The sequence below is a fragment of the Myotis daubentonii genome, chromosome 5 (genome assembly GCF_963259705.1).
Source record: "Myotis daubentonii chromosome 5, mMyoDau2.1, whole genome shotgun sequence".
NCBI classification, from domain to species: domain Eukaryota; kingdom Metazoa; phylum Chordata; class Mammalia; order Chiroptera; family Vespertilionidae; genus Myotis; species Myotis daubentonii.
Genome location: NC_081844.1, coordinates 90121157 through 90146250, shown reverse-complemented (window position 1 = coordinate 90146250; position 25094 = coordinate 90121157). Strand labels below are relative to the sequence as shown.

General features: G+C 34.9%; 1 protein-coding gene across 13 annotated transcripts in view; it reads left to right on the top strand.

Moving 5' to 3' along the window:
- The window catches only part of CSNK1A1 (casein kinase 1 alpha 1), a 42256-nt gene that overhangs the window by 14543 nt on the left and 2619 nt on the right, over positions 1-25094 (top strand). For 2 of the 13 annotated variants that reach the window (XR_009453103.1, XR_009453098.1), the window contains 11 exons: positions 916-1042; positions 3936-4034; positions 6333-6416; positions 10827-10966; positions 12404-12482; positions 13759-13833; positions 17188-17294; positions 18475-18623; positions 20357-20386; positions 21991-22394; positions 23118-24881. Coding sequence is in view for 7 of the 13 variants with exons in the window: in XM_059698864.1 (XP_059554847.1) it covers positions 916-1042; positions 3936-4034; positions 6333-6416; positions 10827-10966; positions 12404-12482; positions 13759-13833; positions 17188-17294; positions 18475-18623; positions 20357-20386; positions 21991-22010 (910 nt within the window). In the remaining 6 variants the exon portion in view is untranslated. Of the gene's footprint in view, positions 1-915; positions 1043-3935; positions 4035-6332; positions 6417-10826; positions 10967-12403; positions 12483-13758; positions 13834-17187; positions 17295-18474; positions 18629-20356; positions 20392-21990; positions 22396-23117; positions 24882-25094 lie in introns of those variants that run through there. The other 11 variants (XR_009453100.1, XR_009453099.1, XR_009453101.1 and 8 more) reach the window with 11 other exon arrangements.

Here is a 25094-nt window from a genome sequence, read left to right as displayed (position 1 = left end):
ATGTGCTCTGACCAGGAATCAAACCTGGTCAAGGGATGATGCTCCAAACAACTGGGTCTGAGCCACACAGGTTAGGGGAATAATGTTGATTGTTTAGGAAAGTACTCTTATCAGAATCATAGTCATACTAGTGGCCCTCCGCGAGTAGCTCGCTGCCGCTTGCCTCAGCTGGCCGCCCTGCTCTCCGCCGCATGTAACTCGCTGCCCCACTCTCCTACTGATACAGTCCTTACTTGACAGCGTCCCGACCAATTTGCATATTAACCTACTATAAGTATAGATAGAAACTTGAAATCATTTATTGAAGTGATTCCAAGTCCTTGAAGTCTCTGAAATTAGCAGAGTTATTGGGGACAAATTTTTCCACAATACAGCATGGGATAAGGAAAACATGATTCCCATTGAAAACGAGTTTCAGCTTTGTTGTAATACTGGTTATTACCTGTAATCTGAAACTAAGCAAAAAATGTGACTTTAAAGAAATAGGATAAGTAATTATTGGTTAAATATTTGATTAGGGATCTTTGCTTTCTGAAATGTTTTGAAATGACTAATATGCATAGTCTTCTTCATTTCTTCAATTAGAAAGTAAGACCAGGTGAGATTGAAGAACTTGCCCAAGGCCACAGGAATCAGTGGCAGATGTATATAGACTTCAGCTGTCCTATAAGAGGGGTGTTAAGTCTGCCAGGCAAGACTTGTCTTAATAGGACAATGAGGTCACTTGACAGAAGAAAAGTCACCTTACCCTTACTTTGTGTTTAGCAATGTACTTACTCAGTGCCTTTATCATCTGAACCAGAGAGGGAAAACTTATTCTTAAGGTTTAAAAATATAAAAAAATTTGGTGATATTAAGTGATAATCAGCTTTTCATAATGCCTTATCTTTTCCTTTTTTCTTTTTGTTTTGTTAGGTGGTATGGTCAGGAAAAAGACTACAATGTGCTAGTCATGGATCTTCTTGGACCCAGCCTTGAAGACCTCTTTAATTTCTGTTCAAGAAGGTTCACAATGAAAACTGTACTTATGTTAGCTGACCAGGTATGTGAAATTTTGATGAGAATATGACTGTTCACCACTGTTTAACTTTAGGATCAGCAAATAAGATAAACAGGAGGATGTACTCATTCAAGTGTACTACTCTGATATGACTTGTAGATGTTTTCCAATCAGTATAGGCCAAATATGGATTATGCTGGTTTACTACTCACCTCTAGACTAGTAGTTTTCATGGTGCTCCATCAGATGAAGTGCATTTGTTTTAGTGTTGAATGTAGCAAGTTTCCTTATAAGATTTTGTTTGAAGAAAGGGTTCAGAGTGTAGTATATAAATATAAGTAAATGTACATATTGAAATTTTGGCTAAATTAAACAGATTGAATGCTGTGTATTATGTCTGGAACCTTATGAAAGCTATATTTTAATAAAGAAGGCACTGAAATCAATTTTTATTTTTTACTTTTTATTTTTTTTTTTGGCCAAATAGATGTTTTTCGAAGTGATGGAAACTCAGCCATTGGTAGAATTTAAGCAAAGTTGGAATTTTTTGAGGTGTCATGAATTCGATCTATGTATTGGCTAGTGTTAGATTAAATTGTTTTAAAGCCAGAGCTTAGGTTTTTCTTTTTATAAGAAAGAAGATGTGTTTCAAAGAATTTTAAGATATGAGAATAGAGTCAGAACAAGCCTTACGGAAACAGGTAATACATATAATTTTTAATTTTGGTCAAGGTACCTTTACGGGCAGGAAACTGTTGGAATTGGGTCAAGTTAACTTAATGTGTAAAATTGCTGTGGAAGAGAAAAACATTTTTTTTAAAAAATATATTTTATTGATTTTTTACAGAGAGGAAGGGAGAGAGATAGAGAGTTAGAAACATCGATGAGAGAGAAACATCGATCAGCTGCCTCCTGCACATCTCCCACTGGGGATGTGCCCGCAACCCAGGTACATGCCCTTGACCGGAATCGAACCTGGGACCCTTCAGTCCGCAGGCCGACGCTCTATCCACTGAGCCAAACCGATTTCGGCGTCATTTTAAAAATTTAGATCAGATATCATAAGAAAGTAAAATGAGATGATAAACAGAACTAGCATTTGAGGTAGAATTTTAGGAAAAATACAAAGGATTAGAAAGTAGTGCTCACTTTTTTTGTAATCAGCGCCTGATATTCCCCAAGTTTAACATATTAGTAAAGTACAGTGTTCTTTTTTTGGCATATTATATGCTCAAACATTAAAAAGTTTACAGCCTTTTAATATGTTTGAACTAACATGTAAGTGAATCTTAATAAAAGTTTTACATTCTATAGCCTCAGTAACACATAGGCATTTATAAGGAAACATTTCAGGGCCTGCTACTGTAATTAGCACTGGGGGGAGAGGGGTATGAAAAAGCATAACTAGTTCCTTCTAAGAGCTTAGAGTTTACCAGTATTAGAGAAAAATGGAAAAATACAATGTTCTAGGTTCTGTGATAAAAGTATATTCTGGGTACACTGGTTGAGAAGGATAAAGAATAATTCAGGATGCAGAAAAGCATTTGTTTTAGCAGGTACCAGCTAAGTCTTGATGATAGGCAACACTCGAATTAGTCTAAAGTTTGTGCCATTGTCTTTCCCCCAGTGTTTTCCCAGTGAGTTAATAGTCACAGTTTAATGAAGGGTATTATTTAGCTAGGTCGAATGTGTACATTAAGTGAGCCAAGTGGTTTGTTTAATTCCTTAATAAACAAGGTGGTACTTGGACATTGCATGTATCTACTTCCTTGGGAGTAAACAGTGTAAGCCAGAGATTCCAGATTTGGCTTCAAAAGACATTTGTCAAGGTAAATGAGTAAGTTTTAGAATCTTTATATTCCTAGTAATAAAAACTCGGGAAAATTAGGACAAATAAAAAAAATAGAATCTTGACACGTACTACTGAGAAGAGCAAGAACATGGGTAGGATAATGTTGGCAGTCTGGCTATGGCAAACATTGTCAAATAAAACAATTTCTAAGTATCTCTTACAGAATAGGTAGATATATTTGATCATTTGAAGTTAAAACTATTTTAGAAGAGATATCATAAATAGTCAAAAGACAGGCTTTTGAAAAATGTAAATCTATTTACATAAATTACAGATAAAAGATTGTTACATACAAAGAATTTTTGAAAAATTGACAAGAAAAGAACAAGTCAAAAGAATAATGGACAAAAAAAATATATATTGATAATTTATAGAATAGTAAATTGAAGTGTTAGGGGATAATTGTCAAAGTGGCAAAATTTAGAAAGAACTGAAATCACTTTACTAGTGGGATAAAAGAATACTCTCATATACTCCTAGTCGAAAAATGAATTGTTAATAACCTATTTTAAAAGGTACCTATCAAAATGAAAAATACTCTTTAACCCAGCAACTCTCCCTGAAATTGTGTGGAACTTATAGCCCATAGAAATAAAAGTACTAATAGGTAGCATATTTAAGTTTATTAATATAATTATTGCTTACAGTAGGGAAATAATAATACTGTGAGTTGGGGATGACTGGGGAAAACGTATCTATACCACAGAATATTTGTAAGACCTACACCATTTGACTTGATAGAATTTTCAAGAAAAACTTGTCAGATGGCATGTTAACAATTCAGATTTTGAATATGATTATATTAGCGTGGAGGAAAAAAAAAATGGGGGCATCCAAAAAATGTTTAAAAAAAAAAAAGAAAAGGAAATCCAGCATGTATACGGCCTCATTTATATAAAGTCATATGCTTATTTTGTATGCTACCAACTTTCAGGAATGTTTCGGATATGTGTAGTTAAAAATAAATAAGCAAACAAGAATAAAGTGCTTCTAATTTCAGTTTAAAACAATAACAACTTATAGCTTTTATCATCTAATTCAAATTGCTTGACTCAATTTTCTCTTCCCTTTTTCTTTCCCCAGATGATCAGTAGAATTGAATATGTGCATACAAAGAATTTTATACACAGAGACATTAAACCAGATAACTTCCTAATGGGTATTGGGCGTCACTGTAATAAGGTTAGTCAAATGTTCTTTGCATGAAAGAACAGAGTAAAAACTCCAAGAATTGCTTTGGTAAACTTGCGTTTTTAAAAAAGTCATAGTAAATTTAATTTGCTATTGATAATTGCTTTAAAATATTGTACTAACTAGAAGAATATCAGCTAACTCTTATTAACTTAGTAACTTGAAATAAATTTTCTCCAACTTACCCAACCAAGGTTAGTTATTTATATGAAATATGAAATTCCCAGGGGCTTTATAATGAAATGTAATAATCTGTTACTGAACTATTGAACAGTTTTAGCTACTTTATATTCATATGTGCTTGTGCCAGCGTGGAAACCATGGTGTTGACATTTGCTGACTGAGCATGGTTGATAATGAGCATTCTTCAGTCCTTGGATTTCTGTATTCAAAAGGATAACTTCTGGGCCTGCTTCAAAGTAGTTGACATTTTTTTGGGTGCCAAGTTGGGTGGATTCTCTATCCCTTCTCCCCCTTTCAAAGGAAAATATTAAGTGGAATGAATATTCATACAACAAAATTAGTGTTCATTGGGGTCTCAGAGCTGTTGAACTTTTGGGGGATGATTGGGTTTTAGCTAGTGACGCATGATTGCAGTTAGAAACTAAATTGTGTTAACTTTTCCTGCAATTATTAGTGTCTTGAGTGAATTGCTTTATTTATCGATTGATTCAATGTTGAGCTCGGGCAGACAGGCAGCATTGGCAATACACTAAGCATATTGTGATCTAATGATCTGATAGAAATTCTCAACTTCAGGACAACTTGGAGGCTTTTTGTTTTTTTTATGTTTTTTTGTTTTGCTATGTTTTTGGAAGGAAGATTCCCATTTGATTTATTAAACCATTAAGAAATGTTTGGTGTTTTAGGTCTAGCTATATATGTTTACCTTTGTTTGCCTGTATGAATGCCAACTTGGAGCTATTACCATTAGAACTGGTGTTATTTGTTAATGTGTGAGACATTAATGCTGGTCTGACCAAGTTTTAGGAAATTAAATTTTTTTTGTTGGAAGCTGAGTTAAATATTTAAAAAATAAAGGTGTTTAAATCTATGTATAACTTACCTTGACATTCCCAAATTGCATCATCGTTTTTTTTTCTTTTTAAATATTATATTGCTTCTCTCTTTGAAGCATCCAGGTTCTAAATTGTTATTGCCAAACCTGGTAATGTAATTAAAAGAATTTACTGGTCTTAATTTTGGGGCAGTTCTGTCTGTCAGTTTGACCCTAATCTTTTGGGCATTTCATAGCCCCCCACCTCATTTTCCCTGCCCCCCCCCCAAGATCTGTTATCCTCATGTGATCTGTATTGATATTGCAGGACATGGTTTTTTTGCCTTAAACGAAATTATGATCTAGATAATTCCTCTTTGCTTCCTCCTCTCCCCCTTTACAAATAGCTTGTTAATTCCACAGTTGTGTTAGAAAGTCCAAATTGCCCAGTGATGAAAATCTTTAGGATTTTGTGTCCTCTTTAGAGATATTAAATAGGATACTGTGGAGCTACTTGCTGTTTCACAGATTCAGAGAGCCCCTAAGGTAGAAGCACAGTGTTTTAACTTAGCTAAGACTCAAATTCTAAATGTTCTTGAACATTTAAACTAGTGTTTTGTTTATGTAGTTGGTTTCTAGTGTTTTCTGTATTGTAGTTTGAAAAATGCCAGTTGTATGAGACTGAATTCTTTGGTCAGCTTGTTCCAGTAGTTTTCTATTAATTGGAAAACATAGTTTTGAGGGGCTTTTGAGGTTGACTTTTCAAGTAAAATTTATTATTTTGAAAATTGTTCTGAATTTGATGTTTAGGAGTGGCCACTCCAATCTTAGTGAATTTGCTCATCTCTTCCAGTAATCAGCCCTGCATGCTTATGAAAATAAATTTTAAGGTGACTAAATGCCTTCTACCTCTTCCTTACTGAAGATTTTTTCCCCCCCTGTATAATTTTTGGGGAGAGAAGGGCAGATTATGGTACTAAAGATTACAAATCCAAATTCCCCATTTTTGATTAAAAAATTAAAGAGCCAAATGTCACCATTGCTATCCCTGTTTCCAGGCAGTGACACATTATAGCGGCATTAAAAAACCTGAGTATTTTCCAGAATTCAAATGTTCTTGATCATGTGATTCTTATTTGGAAAACTGAGAAGCTCAGTGCTTGGTGGAAGAAGGATGGCATTTGGCTACCCTGTTCTTTCTCTAATGCCTCGGTGTTGCCTGTCTGCGCCGGCCATTGTTGCAATGTAAGCAATACTGTTTGATGCACTGCCACCCTCTATTGTCTGTTTAGTGTTTAGAATCTCCAGTGGGGAAGAGGAAAAGAAGCATGACTGTTAGTACTTCTCAGGACCCATCTTTCTCAGGATTAAACCAGGTCTGAAACTGTCTCCTATTCCAAACTCAATCCCAAATTCATGTGCTTTTCTTTTTTTATTGTTTTATTTTGATTATTTTTGTTTTGTTTTAATTCTGGAAAATGTAGATCTTTCTCAAGCACCTCTTACGTTGGCATTATTCAGACATACTTGGCAAACATAACATTACTAAGATGTTTCTTTGTGGCTTTCGCTTAAACTTCTAAAGTTTAGAGAAAACCTAATGAAAACAGGATTATGTTTAGATCCCTAACATCCATGTAAGGAAATAATATGTTAGTCTAGTATGGAAATTCTTTACTTGGTGATAAACTTGAAATAGACTTTTTAGTTTAAAAATGTATTTGGAGTTGCATAACTCAGTGCATGAAATACATCAGTACTGAATGGTGAATATATTATGCCTTAACTCTCTTCTCCTTCCCTAATGACCTTCAGGTAAGTGTAGGTCAGATTTCAGTTCTACTGTTTCTAGAATTGATTTACCTCAGTAAGAACATATGCTCTGGAAATAGAAGACACTGCATTCTAACAATATAACAATAACATAATTAAACAATTGCCATTAATAACACACAAATTAAGTGAAAGTATAATCTGATGATTTAGTGTTTGGCAGTCTAGATAAACACCCTCATAATTTTCTAACTTTTTAAAATGTAAGCAGAACTCTTCACAATCTTTTACATTTGTAGATATTAAATATGTTTCTTACTGGATGAATTTTCAGACAAACAAGGGGAAATAGGTGGATTTTTTCTATTTAAATAATAGTTTTTTTAATCATAAAATTTAGGTAAATTTTGAAGCTCAAGAGCAAATGAGTCTTTATCAATTTAAGATAACTGAGAAGGAAGTATTGCCATGAGTAATTTAAAAAAGAAAGTTGTATTTTATGTGTGAGCATATGTTGTAGTTCCTTAATTACCACATGCATCATCTGAGTGATATGTAATTTTTGTCCATACCACCCGGCATTATTTTAGGGGCCACCTTCTCTTGCTGTCACAAAGGTTTCATAAATTTGCATTTATTTTTATTCATGGACAAAGAAGTAGTACCAACTGTGGTGACTAGGTTTGGTTGGGGAAAGAAGGAAGTGTTATAAGTGTGTGAGGCACATTGTAAGGCAAATTTGGTTCTCCTTTTTTACTTATTCATTAATTCACACATTTTACTTATATTTTGTACCATAATTATTTATTAATTTACATTCATTTTTTTTAATTGTTTATATTCTGTATAGATTAGCTGGGTTGTGAGGAAAAGTGACTTTGTTAAGTCTTTGGAAGGGCAGGGTAATGTGACCCCTGGTTAGGAGAAATTGCTGCATATACTAAAAACTAAAATTGGCAGTAGTGTTTCTGAAGAAAATGCACCTCTACTGAATAGAGTTATCCCAGTATATCCAACGTTAACTCATTTCCACATGCCTTTGAAGAATCGTGCTGTATTCTTTAACACAGGAAGAAATTTTACTTAGAACATACATATTTTTAAAACCCACAGTTTTGCTTGACTCACCAAAGAGATTAGGCTTCTCTTTGCATATATAAACCTATAAAAATGCATTATCTTATGACTTACTAAATACTGACTTCCATGTTTGTTCTACCTTTACATATTTGCGGCTGTTTGTATCCTTGGTATCATGTGGTTTCATGTATATACTTCCATTATACGTTTACATTCATTTTTAAATTCAAAGCATAGAAAGCTACTAAAGTTGCTTAATAGATCTCAGAAAATGATGAATTACCAAGAGATTTAAAAACTTTTTAAAATTTTTAAGTAGTTTTTCTTTCAGTTGTTTGCTCTTAAAATAGGATACCTTTGTTTGGCAGTGACATTACTTTTCCTGACTTAGATTTTACAAGAGAAATTTTTAAATTGATTTGCTTTGTAGTATTTTGTTTTGATACCAATGATTGAGATGTTTAAGAAGATAGTGTTTGAATGTTTTTTGTTTTCTTCATTACATTTCATCCTTTAGAGTTGTGGAAGGAAAAATACTCTAGTGAACAGTTTCTAAAGCAGTCTTTTTAGTTGTGAGAAAATGTGTGGTTATTGAATTGCACATCAGCTTCTGATTGTCGATTTAGATACGAATGAAGCTATCAGACATAATCATGTCAGAGATGTTCCTATTTTCTCTACTTTGAAGTAATGAACGAAGAAATCCTGGAAAATAGCCCTTAGAGGAGAGTCTGTGTTCTAATCCAGTGATGGCGAACCTTTTGAGCTCGGCGTGTCAGCATTTTGAAAAACCCTAACTTAACTCTGGTGCCGTGTCACATATAGAAATTTTTTGATCTTTGCAACCGTAGTAAAACAAAGATATATATTTTGATATCTATTTTATATATTTAAATGCCATTTAACAAAGAAAAATCAACCAAAAAATTAGTTCTGAAACTGTCTTCTATTATAGGTTCGCCGTCACTGTTCTAATCACTTCTTATTCAAAATCCACATAATTCTTAGGGATATTTTTTAAATACTTTGAGGCTGGGTGTCCTTTTGTGTTTATTTTTCCCTTGATTGATTTTCTATATGAATCTGTGGAGTTGACGTCATAATTTCTGTTTTGCCTAAGAAATATTTTGCTCATTTTGATACTTGTGTACTAAACTGATATTCATATGAAGACAAACAGCATGAGTTTTTTGTTTTATAACACTTTATATTTCTATAACTGAGTTGCTTAAGTTAGTGTCTTTATAAGAGCTTTCTTTATTCAACTACATTTTACTAAAAATTTAATCTTCTTTTTTTTTTATAGTAGTAAATCAAATAAATATCACGTTAACATAGTTACAGAAGCTCAAGCCTCATTGTCTTTTTGATCCAGCTTAAAGCTGAGACTAGGTTAACAGTGCCTGCCTGAAATAGGTATTTTTCATCCAACTAAGAGAAACACTTGGTCAGATCTTTTTCACTTAAATTAATAACTTGCTTTATTTTTTGACACAAACCCTAACAGACTAGGTAATCAGGTTTTCCAGCATATCACAAATTATAAACTGTGACATAAGGAACCCCAATGTCAGCCTAATGGAAAAAACTACAAAATTTAGGCATAACAAGTAAAGATTAATAGTCTAGGGCCGTGGTCGGCAAAATGCGGCTCACGAGCCACATGCGGCTCTTTGGCCCCTTGACTGTGGCTCTTCCTAAGCCTTAGGAGTACCCTAATTAAGTTAACAGTGTACCTATCTATATAGTTTAAGTTTAAAAATATTGGCTCTCAAATTTCAATCGTTGTACCGTTGATATTGATATTTGGCTCTGTTGACTAATGAGTTTGCCGACCACTGGTCTAGGGCTATGTTAGTGTAAGGGCATATAGACTTGCTTTGCTTAATAATCTTAATGTGATTTTATGATAAAAGCTACACTTTTAAGTAAATATTGTTTATTTTGCTTTAGAATGTAGGTAAATGTGAACATATTTAGATTTTTTTGTCAAAAATAGTTTGGTTTGTTTTTTTCTTTTAAAGGTGTTGTGTTTTGTTTCATTTTTAATATATTTTTTTATTGATTTCAGAGCAGAAGGGAGAGGGAGAGAGACAGAAACATCAATGTTAAGAGAGAATCACCAACCGGCCGCCTCCTGCACGCTCCCCACTGGGGACCGAGCCCGCAACCTGGGCATGTGCCCTCAACCGGGATCAAACCCGGGACCCTTCAGTTCGCAGGCTGATGCTCTGTCCACTGAACCAGACCAGCTAGGGCTCTTTTAGAGGTTTTAATTATGGGGAGTAAACGGCGAATTACTTAAAAATCAACATTATAAATGAGTATCTTAATCTCTTTGTACCATATATGAGAGAGCACTAAACTTTATTTTATAATACAATATTAGTTTGGTTTTTGGTTAGGTTATCTAAACTGCTGATTTTAAGCCACCTTGATATTAAGTACTTTTTAAAGATTGTAGGTCAACTTGTTATAGTTTCTAGAAGTTTAACCTGATCACATGCATAAATGTCACTTCATGTAGTAGAATGTAATGCATGCTTGTTTAAAAAATGCTTATATTTGTTAATAAAAATGTTGGTTTTTCTTGTTAATATCAAACTTTGAGAGCTGTCTTGTTTACCAATAGTACCTGGATATCGGGTTCCATTATGGCACACAGCACACAGGCCTCTGGGTTTGGAATGAACTGAGCCTGTGAAATTGTTCAGTTGACAGAATCAAACACTTGACCTAACTATTTTTTTAAACTTGATTTATTGATGAGGACTAATAAAAGCTTATTGGAGTGTTACGTTTGTTCATGATATCTGTTCTACTTATGATACTTTGATGTATTTGAACAAAGAAAGTAGATGCCATTTAATGAATAAAATAGTTTAATTGAACAAGGTAGAAACCTAATAATGTCCTTTTATTTTCTTTTAAAGTTATTCCTTATTGATTTTGGTTTGGCCAAAAAGTACAGAGACAACAGGACAAGGCAACACATACCATACAGAGAAGATAAAAATCTCACTGGCACTGCCCGATATGCTAGCATCAATGCACATCTTGGTATTGAACAGAGGTGAGTTTGACAGTTGAATGTGTTAATAAAATTCATAGCAAAAGCCATTAATGTGTGTGTTTTTTTTAAATATTTCAGTTAGTTTCTTACAGTATCTAAAGATACCTCTTAGCTGAGGATTTGAAGGGTGCTTATTAAATCTTTTACCTGCTGCTTTAGCCAGTGCAGAGAAGCCAATTAAATGAGGCCTTTTTAGCCAAAACCGGTTTGGCTCAGTGGATAGAGCGTCGGCCTGTGGACTGAAGGGTCCCAGGTTCGATTCTGGTCAGGGGCATGTACCTTGGTTATGGGCACATCCTCAGTAGGGAGGTGTGCAGGGGGCAGCTGATCGATGTTTCTCTCTCATCGATGTTTCTAACTCTCTATCTCTCTCCCTTCCTGTCTGTAAAAAATCAATAAAATATATTTTAAAATAAATAAATAAATAAATAAAAATAAATAAATAAATAAATGAGGCCTTTTTGTTTTCTTTGTTGAAGGTCATTCCTTGGGAAGAAAAATACTGCATGGTGAAAAGTTAGATGCAAAATGCAATTTTATCATGATGTTTATATTTGCAGCTGAAGATAGCACTTCATTTTCTTAATGATGATCTTGAGCTTTTATGTTTTAGTGATACAAATTGAGTTTTGGGGGAAGACTATAAGTTATTTTTACAAGGAAAATGTTATCTGAGTACTAATGAACCAAAAGGGGTTGGTGGATCATCTTCTGTCCTACTCTTGCATACCATAAAATAATAGCATCTAGTTTGAATAAATCTTCATAATCTCTGCTGTTTCTTGGCTTGAGTTCTAGGTTTTCATTTCTCCATCTTTTATAAATCATTTTTTGCTCCTTAAACCGAGCTTAGAAAATATCCATGAATATCTGAATACCCTGGGTTAAACTGATTTCACATTTTCTATAGGTCAAAGTATTACCAGTTCTTAAATATATAGATCTGTCTGAATGTATGTATGTATGTGATAGTTGACCCTTGAACAAGTCAGGTTTGAACTGCTCTGGGTCTGGTCTGTTGAATGTGGTCAATTGAAAGAAGCCTGCATATAAGTAGAGCCTTGCATTTCAAACCTGTGTTGTTCAAGGGTTGAGAGAAAGAGAGAGAGATCATATAGATGTTTAATTAGGTTTACATTGTTAATTTATTTCAGCCTCGATAAGGTTATGAGGTTCTGCAAAACTTAACAAGAGTTCTGCTCTTTGGTTTGGAAAGTTGTTTAGCTAAATCCTTTTTGCTCTTCTCTAAAATTATGTTGGGATTCTATGAGTTTTATTTAGAAGTAACCCATTAATGAACTTTTTTATTATCTTAACTATGTACCTTGTACAAGACACCAAATTGCTCTCTCCTCACTTGACAAAATCCTTCTGTGTACCTTTCTTTCACGTTTTTCATAATAATTTCAGCTTATAAATTTACATTTTCTTTTCTAGTCGCCGGGACGACATGGAATCATTAGGATATGTTTTGATGTATTTTAATAGAACCAGCCTGCCATGGCAAGGATTAAAGGTAAACCAGACTCAAATGACCAGTTTTTGTTTTTTAATTTATCTTTATTTTTGAAAGTATTACAGATGTTTCCCTTTTATTCCCCTCTTCACCCCATACCCCCTCTTTTGTTTTAAGAGTAAAAATAATATTGGGGATGAACTTTAAGTCTCTTTCAAATAGGAGGTGTTCTAAAATGAAATTACTTTATTTTTACTTTTTATTGGGAAATAAAATCTGATCATTTCAGTAAGAATAAGCTAATAGAATCCCACATTCACACTTGAAGAACACACCTTTTTGGGGAGACAGGAAGCCAGGTACCCATTGGCAACCAAAAGCTTTATCTGGATAGAAGTTAACATGGGCTAAGAACTTAGGTGGAGACGTTCTCATTTTGACGTGTTGCCATTATACTTTTGTGTACAGTAAAACTGGTTTAGCCAGTAATACTAGCTGTATTACTTAATTATCCTAACATTGCTTTTGTGTGTATTGATGATAAATATCTGTGTCTTAGAATTGAATGGCTATGTTATATGTTAATATTTTATTCATCCTTTAAAGGAAAATGGTGTCTGTATTTTTTTTAAAATTATCTGTGAGACTAGGAACTTGTTTTGTGTTTATGTGTGAGTAGCTTTATTCGTTATTAATATTTTTCATTGGAAAGGTATTTTGACTTAACACCAGTTATTTTTATATATTTTTGCTTTCTTCTTTTCTTCTTTTTAAGAGGAAGGGAGAGGGATAGAGAGATAGAAACATCAATGAGAGAGACATCATTGATTGGCTGCCCCTTGCATGCCTCCCACAGGGATCAAGCCTGCAACCTGGGCATAGGCCCTGACTGGGAATTGAACCGATGGCCTCTTGGTTCCTGGTTCGATGCTCAACCGCTGAGCTACACTGACCAGGTGGCACGAGTTATTAATGTCACTAAATGATGGGCTCGTTTTTTTGTGTTGATTTGCTTATATCTTTGCTCTTGTGTTGACTATGGGTTAAGAAAATTTCAAATTTGATCACCCATGTTTTATTTAAATCATATATATCTTCATGTTCCTATTAGACTCACCCTCTCTTAATAGCTAAAAATGTTATTGAAATAGAAACCCATATAGAAATTAACAATTTTGCGGGGGTGGGGGACTTAAATATGTTGTACTTTGGGGTTTTTGTTAAATCTAGGTTATGTTCTCTTGAATCTTAAGTTTACATTTGTGCCTAGTATGTTAAACTAATAAGGATCTCAGTAGTACTGAACATGTCTGTGTGGTTTGATTCTTTTCCAAAGGCTGCAACAAAGAAACAAAAATATGAAAAAATTAGTGAAAAGAAGATGTCCACTCCTGTGGAAGTTTTATGTAAGGTAGGTGTATATGCTTGATTTTTTTTTTAATATAAATGATCCACGAACAAAAAGAAACACTTTTCTTGCCATCTCTGGAATTTAAACATCATTTTAGGAGCTAGCCATTTGCCATTAAGTGTGTGTTTTACTGTTTCTGGTTTCTTTGAGCTCTGTCATCTGTTAAAAATTAGAGGGAAGACCCAAAGACTGAGAAACAACGATCAGGCTATCAATCCCCAGAAGGAAAGTAGGGGAGGGCGGGGGTAAGGGGAAGAGATCAACAGAAGGACTTGTATACATGTATATAAGCCAAACCAATGGACATGGACAACGGGGGGATGGGAGCATGAGTTTGTGTGTGGGGGGGAGGTTGGGGGTTAATGGGGGGGATGAGGACACATTTGTAATACCTTAACTAATAATTAAAAAAAAAAAAAATTAGAGGGAAGCCCTGGCCGGTTTGGCTCAGTGGATAGAGTGTCGGCCTGCGGACTGAAAGGTCCCAGGTTCGATTCCGGTCAAGGGCATGTACCTTAGTTGCGGGCATATACCCAGTGGGAAGTGTGCAGGAGGCAGCTGATCGATGTTTCTCTCTCATCGATGTTTCTAACTCTCTATCCCTCTCCCTTCCTCTCTGTAAAAAAATCAATAAAATGTATTTTTCAAAAAAAAAAAAATTAGAGGGAAAATAAGAGAGCAGGCAAACTTTTCTAATGGAACCTCACTAATTTATGAGAAATATTACATTTTAAAATATTCTAAATTAAAAAAGGACATTGACAGTTGGTACAAAAGGAGTAGGGAAACAAAGGCTAGCAGGTCAGAACAACATAAAATAGTACATGTGTGACAATACAGATGACTGAATCAGGCTTATTTCTCTAAAATCTCAAACTTTGTAGAGAAGCATGTGAGTTTAGAATGGAAAGATGTTCTGTGGGAAACCATGTTAGCCATGGTTTCCCACAGAAAGATGACCACATGATTGTCTTTTAGACTGTTGAATACCTGCTGAAATAATGAGAAAATAGTATGTAATTGCATAATTGGGTGATAGAAAGTAGAAATCAGCATGAGTTGAAATAGTACTCTGGAGGGGATAATTGATGATATCTTTACGTGTCTCCCCATTCACAAATTTGTTTTCCCCTTTTATACATAAAAGGGTAACATGCAAATCAACCGAAAGGCGGAATGACTGGTCGCTATGACACAACACTGACCACCAGGGAGCAGACACTCAACGCAGGAGCTGCCCCTTCGTGGTCAGTGCGCTCCCACAGTTGGAGCGCTGCTCAGCCACAAGCCAGCTGATTGCTGATGGCTGGCGAGCACAGCGGCCCGCCTCCGCAGCAACACGAGGGCTCCCAGACGGGCTGAGGGACACACACACACACACACACACACACACACACATACAGTGCACGAATGTCATGCCTGGTGGAGTGGGAGACTATGATCTTTTCTGAGACACCTTGGGATTCATTGTTTCAAATCATGAAATTTACTTATTTGTTTGTTTGTTTGTTTACTTATTTTACTGACCTCTGGCTGTGTAGGACTGACCAGGGCTGTGTCCCATCCAGCCAGGTCCTCCCCAGACAGCAAACCAGCATCTCTCCCTTTGCCTCACCTTTAATCGTACAGTCTTATGTCTCATTCCTTTGCTCTCCACTTTCAAAGAGGCATCTGACATTGTGCCCAAAGGAGTAATTTTTGTCCAAGGACTAAGAATTTGGCAGATGGAGGAGGGAGGGCATGCAAAGTTGCCCCTCAAATTTTTTAATTTTATTTTATTGATTTTTTTACAGAGAAGAAGGGAGAGGGATAGAGTTAGAAACATTGATTAGCTGCCTCCTGCACGCCCCCCAGTGGGGATGTGCCCGCAACTAAGGTACATGCCCTTGACCGGAATCGAACCTGGGACCCTTCAGTCCGCAGGCTAACGATCTATCCACTGAACCAAACCAGTTAGGGCAATTATGAAATATATTTTAGGTTAATAAGTAAAACATTATGTTGTAATTCACCCAGATAACTTTAAGACCTATATGCTTCAAGAGCAAAACATATTTTCTATAGACTACATTTCCATGGAACAGAAAGTTTCATTTGTCTCATTAGAAAAGTCAGCCATTTTTTCAAAAGAGAAAGGATTATAACAGTCTCTACATGTGGACTACATCTTAATTTTGGTATAGAAATTGTGGGCTATGACTGTATTTTGGATTAGCCACATACAATTGATTCAGTGTGTAGTAAATACAGAAGTATTAGGTATTACTATAAAATAGTGAGAATGTTTTAAATCTGTTTAAGAGTTTAAAAACAGCCCTAACTGGTTTGGCTCAGTGGATAGAGCATCAGCCTGCAGACTGAAGGGTCCCAGGTTTGATTCCGGTCAAGGGCATGTACCTTGGTTGCGGGCACATCCCCAGTAGGGGGTGTGCAGGAGGCAGCTGATCAATGTTTCTCTCTCATCGATGTTTCTAACTCTCTATCCCTCTCCCTTCCTCTCAAAAAAAATCAATAAAATATATTTTTTTTAAAAAAGAGTTTAAAAACAAAGATGTATTAATATATTCATGACTTTATTTTCAGATGTTCACCCTAGAAAATAAAATAGCATAAGAGTACTTTGTAAAACTTAAAACTGTTTATATCAATACAATTATTAAAAATAAATGTTGCAAATCAATCCATTCTATCCTGCCTTGTTCTAGATGTGAGAAATTCATTGAAATCGTAAGGTTGTGCAAAGAGACTTAATTTACCTCCCTTCACTTTCACATTTACTGAAGGAGAGGAGTTGTAGGGATTTTTGTTATTTTAATGCTTTGCACATTTATATTCTTGGTGGCAAAATACTTTTGATGACTAATATCTATAGCCTTAAATGTTTATAAACATCTTTGAGAATCTTCCTTAGGAAATTGAACATGGAAAAAGTTTATGCCCACAGATGTGATTATTAGTATTGTTTATTAAAAAAAAGTTTGGCTCCCCTAAATGCCTAGTTAAAGGGTACAAGTTAATTATGATGTATTCATAAGGTCTACTGTTATGCAGCCAACACAGAGGTTTATGAAGCAGTTGGAAATAACAAAAGGGTGCTTGCAATATAATGTTAATGGGGAAAAAATATTTCTCTACCAGTATTAAATGATAAAGTAATAATAAGGTGGTCAAGATAGTGAACTTTTGTTAATTTTATGAGGATACCAAATCATTTATTTTACTTTCAGATCATCCAAGAAAGTAGTAAACCCCCTCCTCAAATACATATTTTGCTTGTATTCAAATGCATTGATTTTTCTATCTTGAAATAAGTTGTTTGTTTTTTAACTTTGTCTTTTACTCTTGAACTTACAGGGGTTTCCTGCAGAATTTGCCATGTACTTAAACTATTGTCGTGGGCTGCGCTTTGAGGAAGCCCCAGATTACATGTATCTGAGGCAGCTATTCCGCATTCTTTTCAGGTCAGTTCTTAAAGTGTTTAAGACTCTAAAGTCCAGTGAAGGGGGATTAGTTAAATTTACTCAACATATCTATTCTGACAAGTGGAAAATTAAAGTGGGCCCAACCAACATGAGTAAAATTTTAAGAAATTGATTTTGTTTGGCTTTTTACCACTTGTAGTATTAATGTACTTGAAATTATTTTAGTTTGGGATGGATAAACAGTTGAATCAAGCTCAAAGTAGAATCAAATTTTTCCACAATAATTGCATTTTACATTACATCTAAGTGACATTGGTGGCCCATGGAAGTCTCCAACTTTGGTACAGGACCTTATTCAATACCAAAATGAAAAGCAATTAAAATATCAGTCATAGCCGAATCCGGTTTGGCTCAGTGGATAGAGCGTCGGCCTGCGGACTGAAGGGTCCCAGGTTCGATTCCGGTCAAGGGCATGTACCTGGGTTGTGGGCACATCCCCAGTGGGAGATGTGCAGGAGGCAGCTGATTGATGTTTCTCTCTCATCGATGTTTCTAACTCTCTATCTCTCTCCCTTCCTCTCTGTGAAAAATCAATAAAATATATTTTAAAAAAAAATCAGTCATAGAGTGTTCGATAGCGTGGAGGCAGGCCAAATCTAGGATTCCCTTGGTGCAACCCAGAATTGGTCTTGAAGAGGGGAGGGGAGAGATAAAGTGCACGGGGTTGGATTTAATAAGAATTGGAGGTAATCCTCTAACCCCAGAAAAGTCTTCCCAAGCCACTAGCATAGATCTCTTACAAACTTAGAGTCCCATTCCTGCTTTATTTGTTTTCAGCAGTACCTCCTTGTTAGGATTATTCCCACAAGATAATTGACAGTGTTTTTGCTATTCATGCTGCCTTCCATTCCCACCCTCTTGCCCCTTTTAAGAAAGTTTAAAGGCAGCTTTTTTTTTTTTTAACAGTAGAGGATTTATTATCAAATATCGCAGTTCAAATGTGGTGACATCCTTTTCCTCCCACTTTATCCTGACATTTATAAAGTGAGAATTAATTAAATGAATGGTTAAAAAAATCAGTAGGGAAAGAAATCTTTTGGAAGTTATCACCCTTAAGAGAAAATACTCAATTCCTTAAAAAAATGCCCTGTCTTGAAAGTTCAGTTGTGTATTAAACTAGAGTCTTATTGAAGGATTAACATAATTTTATATTTTCCAGAACCCTGAACCACCAATATGACTACACATTTGATTGGACAATGTTAAAGCAGAAAGCAGCACAGCAGGCAGCCTCTTCAAGTGGGCAGGGTCAACAGGCCCAAACCCCCACAGGCAAGCAAACTGACAAAACCAAGAGTAACATGAAAGGTTAGTAGCCAAGAACCAAGTGACGTTACAGGGGAAAAAAATTGAACACAAAATTGGGTAATTCATTCATTTCTAACAGTGTTAGATCGAGGAGGTGGTTTTAAAATACATAAAAATTTGGCTTTGTTTAAAAAAAACAAAACAAAAAAACAACGTCCTTGGAAAATTTGACTACTAACTTTAAACCCAAATGTCCTTGTTCATATATACATGTATATGTATTTGTACATACATATATGTGTGTATATTATATCATTTCCTCTTGGGATTTTGGGTCATTTTTAACAGCTGCATCTTTTTTACTCATTCATTAACTCTTTCCAAAATAAACATTTGGTGTTGGGAATATGGTATAGTCAATAAATCCAAAATCCTAGACCTAACACTTGTTGATTTTTAATAATGAAGCTGGTTAGCCATGATGTCTTGACTTTCTTTCAGACTAACAGTGTTAAGAATTTTTTCTGCATGTTAATGCTTTAGCATTTAAAATGGAATATTGTGAACACGATCTGATTTCAAGAGGTGAGTCTGAGTTTGGCATTGCCCCAAAGTGTCTATCTTCTCAGTTGTAGAGCATCTAGTTTAAGCTCTTAAATGCTGAAATAACTGAAAAGCTCGACACATAAATCTCTTAGCTAATATTTACCTACATGTGTTCTTTAATTTCCAAATGATCATTTGCTTTTGGCTTTATTTTATTTTTTTTAATCATGCTAATATTCAACATCTAGGAGTCCGATGTGGAATTGAATTCTGCAGTTAGGCCTTGCAAATTGGAAAAAAAAAAAAAAACTGGGGCAAATGCCATTGAACTGCTAGTCTGTTCCTGTCTTTCTCTAGCACTCTAGGTGCTACAGGAGTAGAACTGTTAGGGTACAGCTCCATTTCTTATTGCTGTTGTCATACAGTTCAACTCCTGTGTTTCGTGCTTTTTGTTTGTTTTTCCCCCCTTTCTAGGGCTTACCTCCTAATGCCTGCCTACTTTCTAGAAGTAGTGGGCAGGTAAAGTTTGGTTTGGGGGCTTTAATTATTTAATTTCTGAATGACGGCTCTAGTCTGAACTTGGTCTTCTTTGATCCATATTTTTAGTGTTGTGTTTAAACTATTTTGTAATAAAAAAATAGGCTCTACTCTGAGGATACTTTATAAGAAGTATAATTAACTGATGTCATCCTCCTCCCAGCAGCTCATCTATTAGGAATGAAGTAGAGATGCTTCCGTATTGGGCAGGATTCACAGTTGAAGTTTTAATGTAGTGAGGGTTCTTAGACAATGAAATTTCAGCTCAGGATAGCAAACACTAATGCTTGCCCAGTGTTCTGCCTGTGCATCTCACTTGGGACTTAATTGCCCCTTTTGAGTGTTTTAATCATTGTATAACTAATCATAGCACCAAAATATAGAAGAAATGCTACTGTTTAGGTAAGACAACCTAGAGTCTCTAAACTGAGGTCTTGGTACATCTGACACCTATAGTGTATTAGCTTTTTCTCACAAAATGAAACCAATTTTTGCCTAAAGCTAGCTGGGATAATAGGATCATCATGATTTGCAGTTTCTAGAACTAAAATTAGATTGAAATATCAGCTGACCTAGAACATTTCACTTCAGGCATTCAGCAGCCTTCAGAAAGAATTATACTTTATTTTGAGCTAGTTTCATTGTTAGTTTACTGTGTATTTCTTACTCAATAAACAAGTAAAATTTTTGTCCTGCCCTGCCCTATCCAGGTCTTAAAGATGAGCAGTTGGATCCACTGAGTTAGTATATTTCCTTGGGGAAAAAATTAAACTTAAGTTTAATCCTTACTTTGTAGCTATTTTTTTTTATAAAAAGCAACTTAAAATCTTATAAAAAATCTTATAGCGTTATTAGACACAGGTTATACAAATTGTTCAATTAAAATGGACTTTGCTTAAAACACATCACATGTCATTGACTACTTTCAGAGATGAATGTCCATGCGGTATAATTTGACCCCAAGCAAAATATTGCTTGCAACTAAAATGTGCCATCCCACAGAATACAAACAACAAAATTCTTTTTGATCTTTGACTTCTTGAAAACATTTATTTTGGGTATAGAACTTAGTGCCCCAGCAAATTTTACACAAAACAGGGTTTTTAATGGGTTTGAAGGTGGCTTGAAATGAGTAAGGGGAGCCAATTCCCCTAACCTTAACCCCAACCATTTCTGGGTCATCCATCCATTAAGAAATTGTTGAAGTATGGAGTTGGAAAGTCGGTCTACTTATTCCCGATTCCAATCTCTAGTTTGGGGGAGAGTGAGAAAGAAACATCAATTGGCTGCCTCCACACGCACCCTAACCAGGGATTGAACCTGCAACCTAGGTTATGTGCCCTGACCAGGAATCAAACCCAAGACCCTTCTGTGCACAGGATGATGTTCCAACCAACCGAGCCACAATGGCCAGGGCTAGAAGGTGCTTTTCAAATACATCCTGTCAATTTGTTATGCGCGGAGTTATATTTTCAGAGTTTTCCACATCAGAATTCAGTTTCTTAAATGAATCTTCAGCAAGTAGAACTTTGTATCACAGGAATATCTATTCCTGGAAAAATCCCCCAAATGGTGGCATTCACTAATATATTTTATGTGATTATTTTTATTTTTGAAAAATCTATAATGTTTCTTCATAGAAAGCTATAATGACTTGTTTTAGCAATTCACTTAAAAATGTCCAAAGACTTGTAAAAGTCTGAATTCAGCTAAGAAAAGTTTATTATATGTAATAGGCTTCTATCCTAATTACTTTTCAAAAGAAAAGATCTTTTGAAATGTTCCATTCCAAAGCCCATCAAAAGAATGATATAAGAAACAAGTGTTTCTCCTAATGCCTACTGTGCTCTGTACTATTTTTCAGTGCTCAGGTATCACATGATTATAATTATTGTTTTTATACATGTTAAAGAGAAAAAGAAAATATTCACTCCTAATACACTTCCTCCAAGTACTTTTCAAGACAATTAAAAAGTAAAGGAAAAGGAAATATTTTTAAGATATTACCAATCTAATTAAGTTGCTCATTTCTTTAGTTAAGGGCAGAGATGGGAGAATTTCAGAAGGTAATAAACCAAAGGTTGATCCTCACATAAGTCTACTGTTCTTATCACTTTAACCCATCTATCAATCAGTTCACTACTCCAGCCATCAGTACTAAGCATAGTTTTGTCATAAGTACTTGGATGTCAAATTGTTGGCATTCAAGAGATTAGTAATGGTTTTTCATCACATTATCCTACCATATCCATGGTCTTCCTTGAATTACCTTCCAGTATTTACTGGGCTTCACCTACCATTTATGTCTAGCTTAACTTTTTCTGACTTCACCAATTGCTGCTAGGAACGTGGCTGGTCACTTAGCAACGTAACCCAAATCACAGGGGAAGACCTTGAGATATCTGGAGCGACTGGTGTGCTCTGAATACACTCAGTTCAAGGAAGTACCCGGGAGCTGCATCTGCTTGCTGAAATTTTTGTCAGCTTTTTTCACTGTGGAACAATAAACGTGGAGAGAAGAGAACTAAAGCAAATGAACAGGAAATGAAGATTAGTGTGCAGGAGTTGATTTGTGATGATTTGAAGCCCACATCTTCAAGGCTTGCCGGACCTGTCAAACTTTGCAACCTGTCAGATTGTCTGGATGATACAACCATTCAGAAGACCCAGAAGAGTACAGTGTCACTGTGACTCAGTGGTGTATAATGCAGACCATCTACCATTTGGGGAAGGAATCAATTGTAACAGGTATTTTAAAATTCTGCAAACTCAGAGATCTGTAGCAGAATGAATTCTGTGGCAGGGAAGACAAGAAATCAGATCATCAGTCTGTTTTTTAATGCAGTTTAGGGATGATGTATACTTGGTATACTTAAGTTGTCATTTATCTTATTTGCAGTGATAAAAATAAAATCTTTTTCCTTTATCTTTCCTAATGTAATGCTTTTCTGTGGAGAAGGAAGAGTTATTATAGGTTCTTTAATTTTTTTTTCTTTTAACTTTTATACTGCCAATCTGCTTCAGATTCTGTCGGCTTGATTCTGTGTGACCAAAAAAAGAAAACCACATAAGCACTTTATAGGAAAAGTTAATTAATATAAATGACATTACATAGTAATGAAAATGAGTATTATATTTAAAAAAATTTTAAAGTTAATGTCTTATACTGTGAAAGGATTTTAAAAGCCCATCATAAACTTTTAAGCCTTACTATAATTACATAAAAATCCCTTTGAACTAGTTTGTGGTTCTATAAAACATTTTCAGGGACATCTGAATTTAATTTACAAATAGGAGCAGATACATAATTTTCATATTGAGGGATAGAATCTCCTGGTTAGTTATATAAAAATAAACATTTTTTTTTCTTTCACAGATTTAAAAAGAAACTTAAATATAGCTATTAACTCTTGAGTCTGTCACAGTAACCCTCCAAACCTGTTTTAACTTTTCTTTCCCCTCTTTTTTTAGGAACAAAGGCACCCATTTTTTATTTTAAGTGTTGTTGCAGTGAAGATGAGTTTGAACTTTGAGAAGCCTGGAGATGCCACCTAAACTACAAGATCAAAACCAAGCACACTGGGGAAAAGAATGCTTAGTACTTGAAGATGGAATGTCGGATACCTCCTGGATGTTCCTATTGAGTTGTTGTTTTTTTTTTTATGAACAAACTTTAGTAACATCTTTGGACAATTCACTGGAGAAACATTGATTCCTACCTACTACCGGCTAACCTGAAGAGTTCAATCTGGATTTGACTGTTGTATTGTACCAGGAATATTGTTAGGCTAGCTTTTAACCAATCCTTAACAATTGTAATCATTAATTGACCTAGCAGTTCTTCAAATCATATTAAAAGATGAACAGATAAAATTCTTACCTAGATATAATTTTTATCCCTGTTAAAAACACACGAGTTTTTCTTCATATTTTGCCTCCAATGTAACATATTTCCTTTTAGTTTGTTAGTGACTGGTTTCCATTTAAAGCTGTTTAAATATTCAACATAGTAATTATTCAATATAATTATGTAAGCAAGCTATGACAAAAGAAAACCCAATATTCATAGTTGTGAAAACTTTTTTTATGGCATTTAAGAATAATTGCAGTACTTTAAATCAAATGCTCATCACAAAAAAAGGTCATTTTATTTTGCTAATCCATACATAGTTTTAATTTGCTTTAAAATACTCTATTTTAAAATTGGTATTAGATTACAGAATATGGTCAGATTTTTAAATCAGGTTTGATTTGGTAGCCTTTTTTTTAATGGCTTACCTTGGTAATCCTATCAATAATATATACCAGGTAATGATATTCCTTGTGGTAAAGTACATTTTCAGAAAGTTTTTTTTATTTTTGGCATTTGCTTTATGAACATAGTACTTGGGACAGGCAATAAAGATCTGTTTGTTCCTAGCCTTGTTTTAGGCACTATGGAGAGACAAGGAAGTGTAGCACTGACATTTGACTTCAGATAAAAGACAAACTCCTAGTTAGCAAGTGAGAGAATATTTCAAAAAAGGAACAGTTTGTGATTGACAGAAACATGGTTTGTGCTAAGGAAGTGAGAGATCAAATAGATCTGACTATAAGGGTAACATGCCTTTACGTGTAGCCCAACAAGCATGTCAAACATGTGGGCCACCAGCCGCGAGTTTCACATGCTTGCCCTAGAGCAGTGATGGTGAACCTTTTGAGCTCGGCGTGTCAGCATTTTGAAAAACCCTAACTTAACTCTGGTGCCGTGTCACATAAAGAAATTTTTTGATATTTGCAACCATAGTAAAACAAAGACATATTTTTGATACTTATTTTATATATTTAAATGCCATTTAACAAAGAAAAATCAACCAAAAAAATGAGTTCGTGTGTCACCTGACGCGCGTCCTAGGTTTGCCATCACTGCCCTGGAGTCTAATTGTGGCTGAGGGGAGTGTTTGTAGGGTGGGAAGGCATGAGAAGTAAATAAAGCCAAAAGAGCAACCTATCAACATTTTCAAATCAGAGACAAAATCTAGCCTTTTTAATGCAACTGATGGAGATTAAAAAAATTTGAGTCTAAGGTTTCTTTAAAAAAAACCATATTCAGTTTTGTATTCAGTGGAATAACTCAAATAATTATGCCTTGAATACATTTATTAAAACTTATTGTTCCTTATTTGTATCAGAAATAATGTGCAGAAAAATCCTACTCATACATAGTATGATTAAAACTATACTTTCCATTTGTTAGGGCAATTTGTTTTCCATCTATTTGACAAATAGTTGTAAACATAATATGTTCTAGGTACTAGAAACACAGAAATAAAAAAAAAACAGGCTTATAGGAATTACCATTATTTCTCTAGCTTGAGGATTGTATGCTGATTGGGAGGCTTTAAGTCACTACACACTATTCCTACCTAGAAATATCCAGAACAAAAACGTTTCTTATTTTTCTGTTTT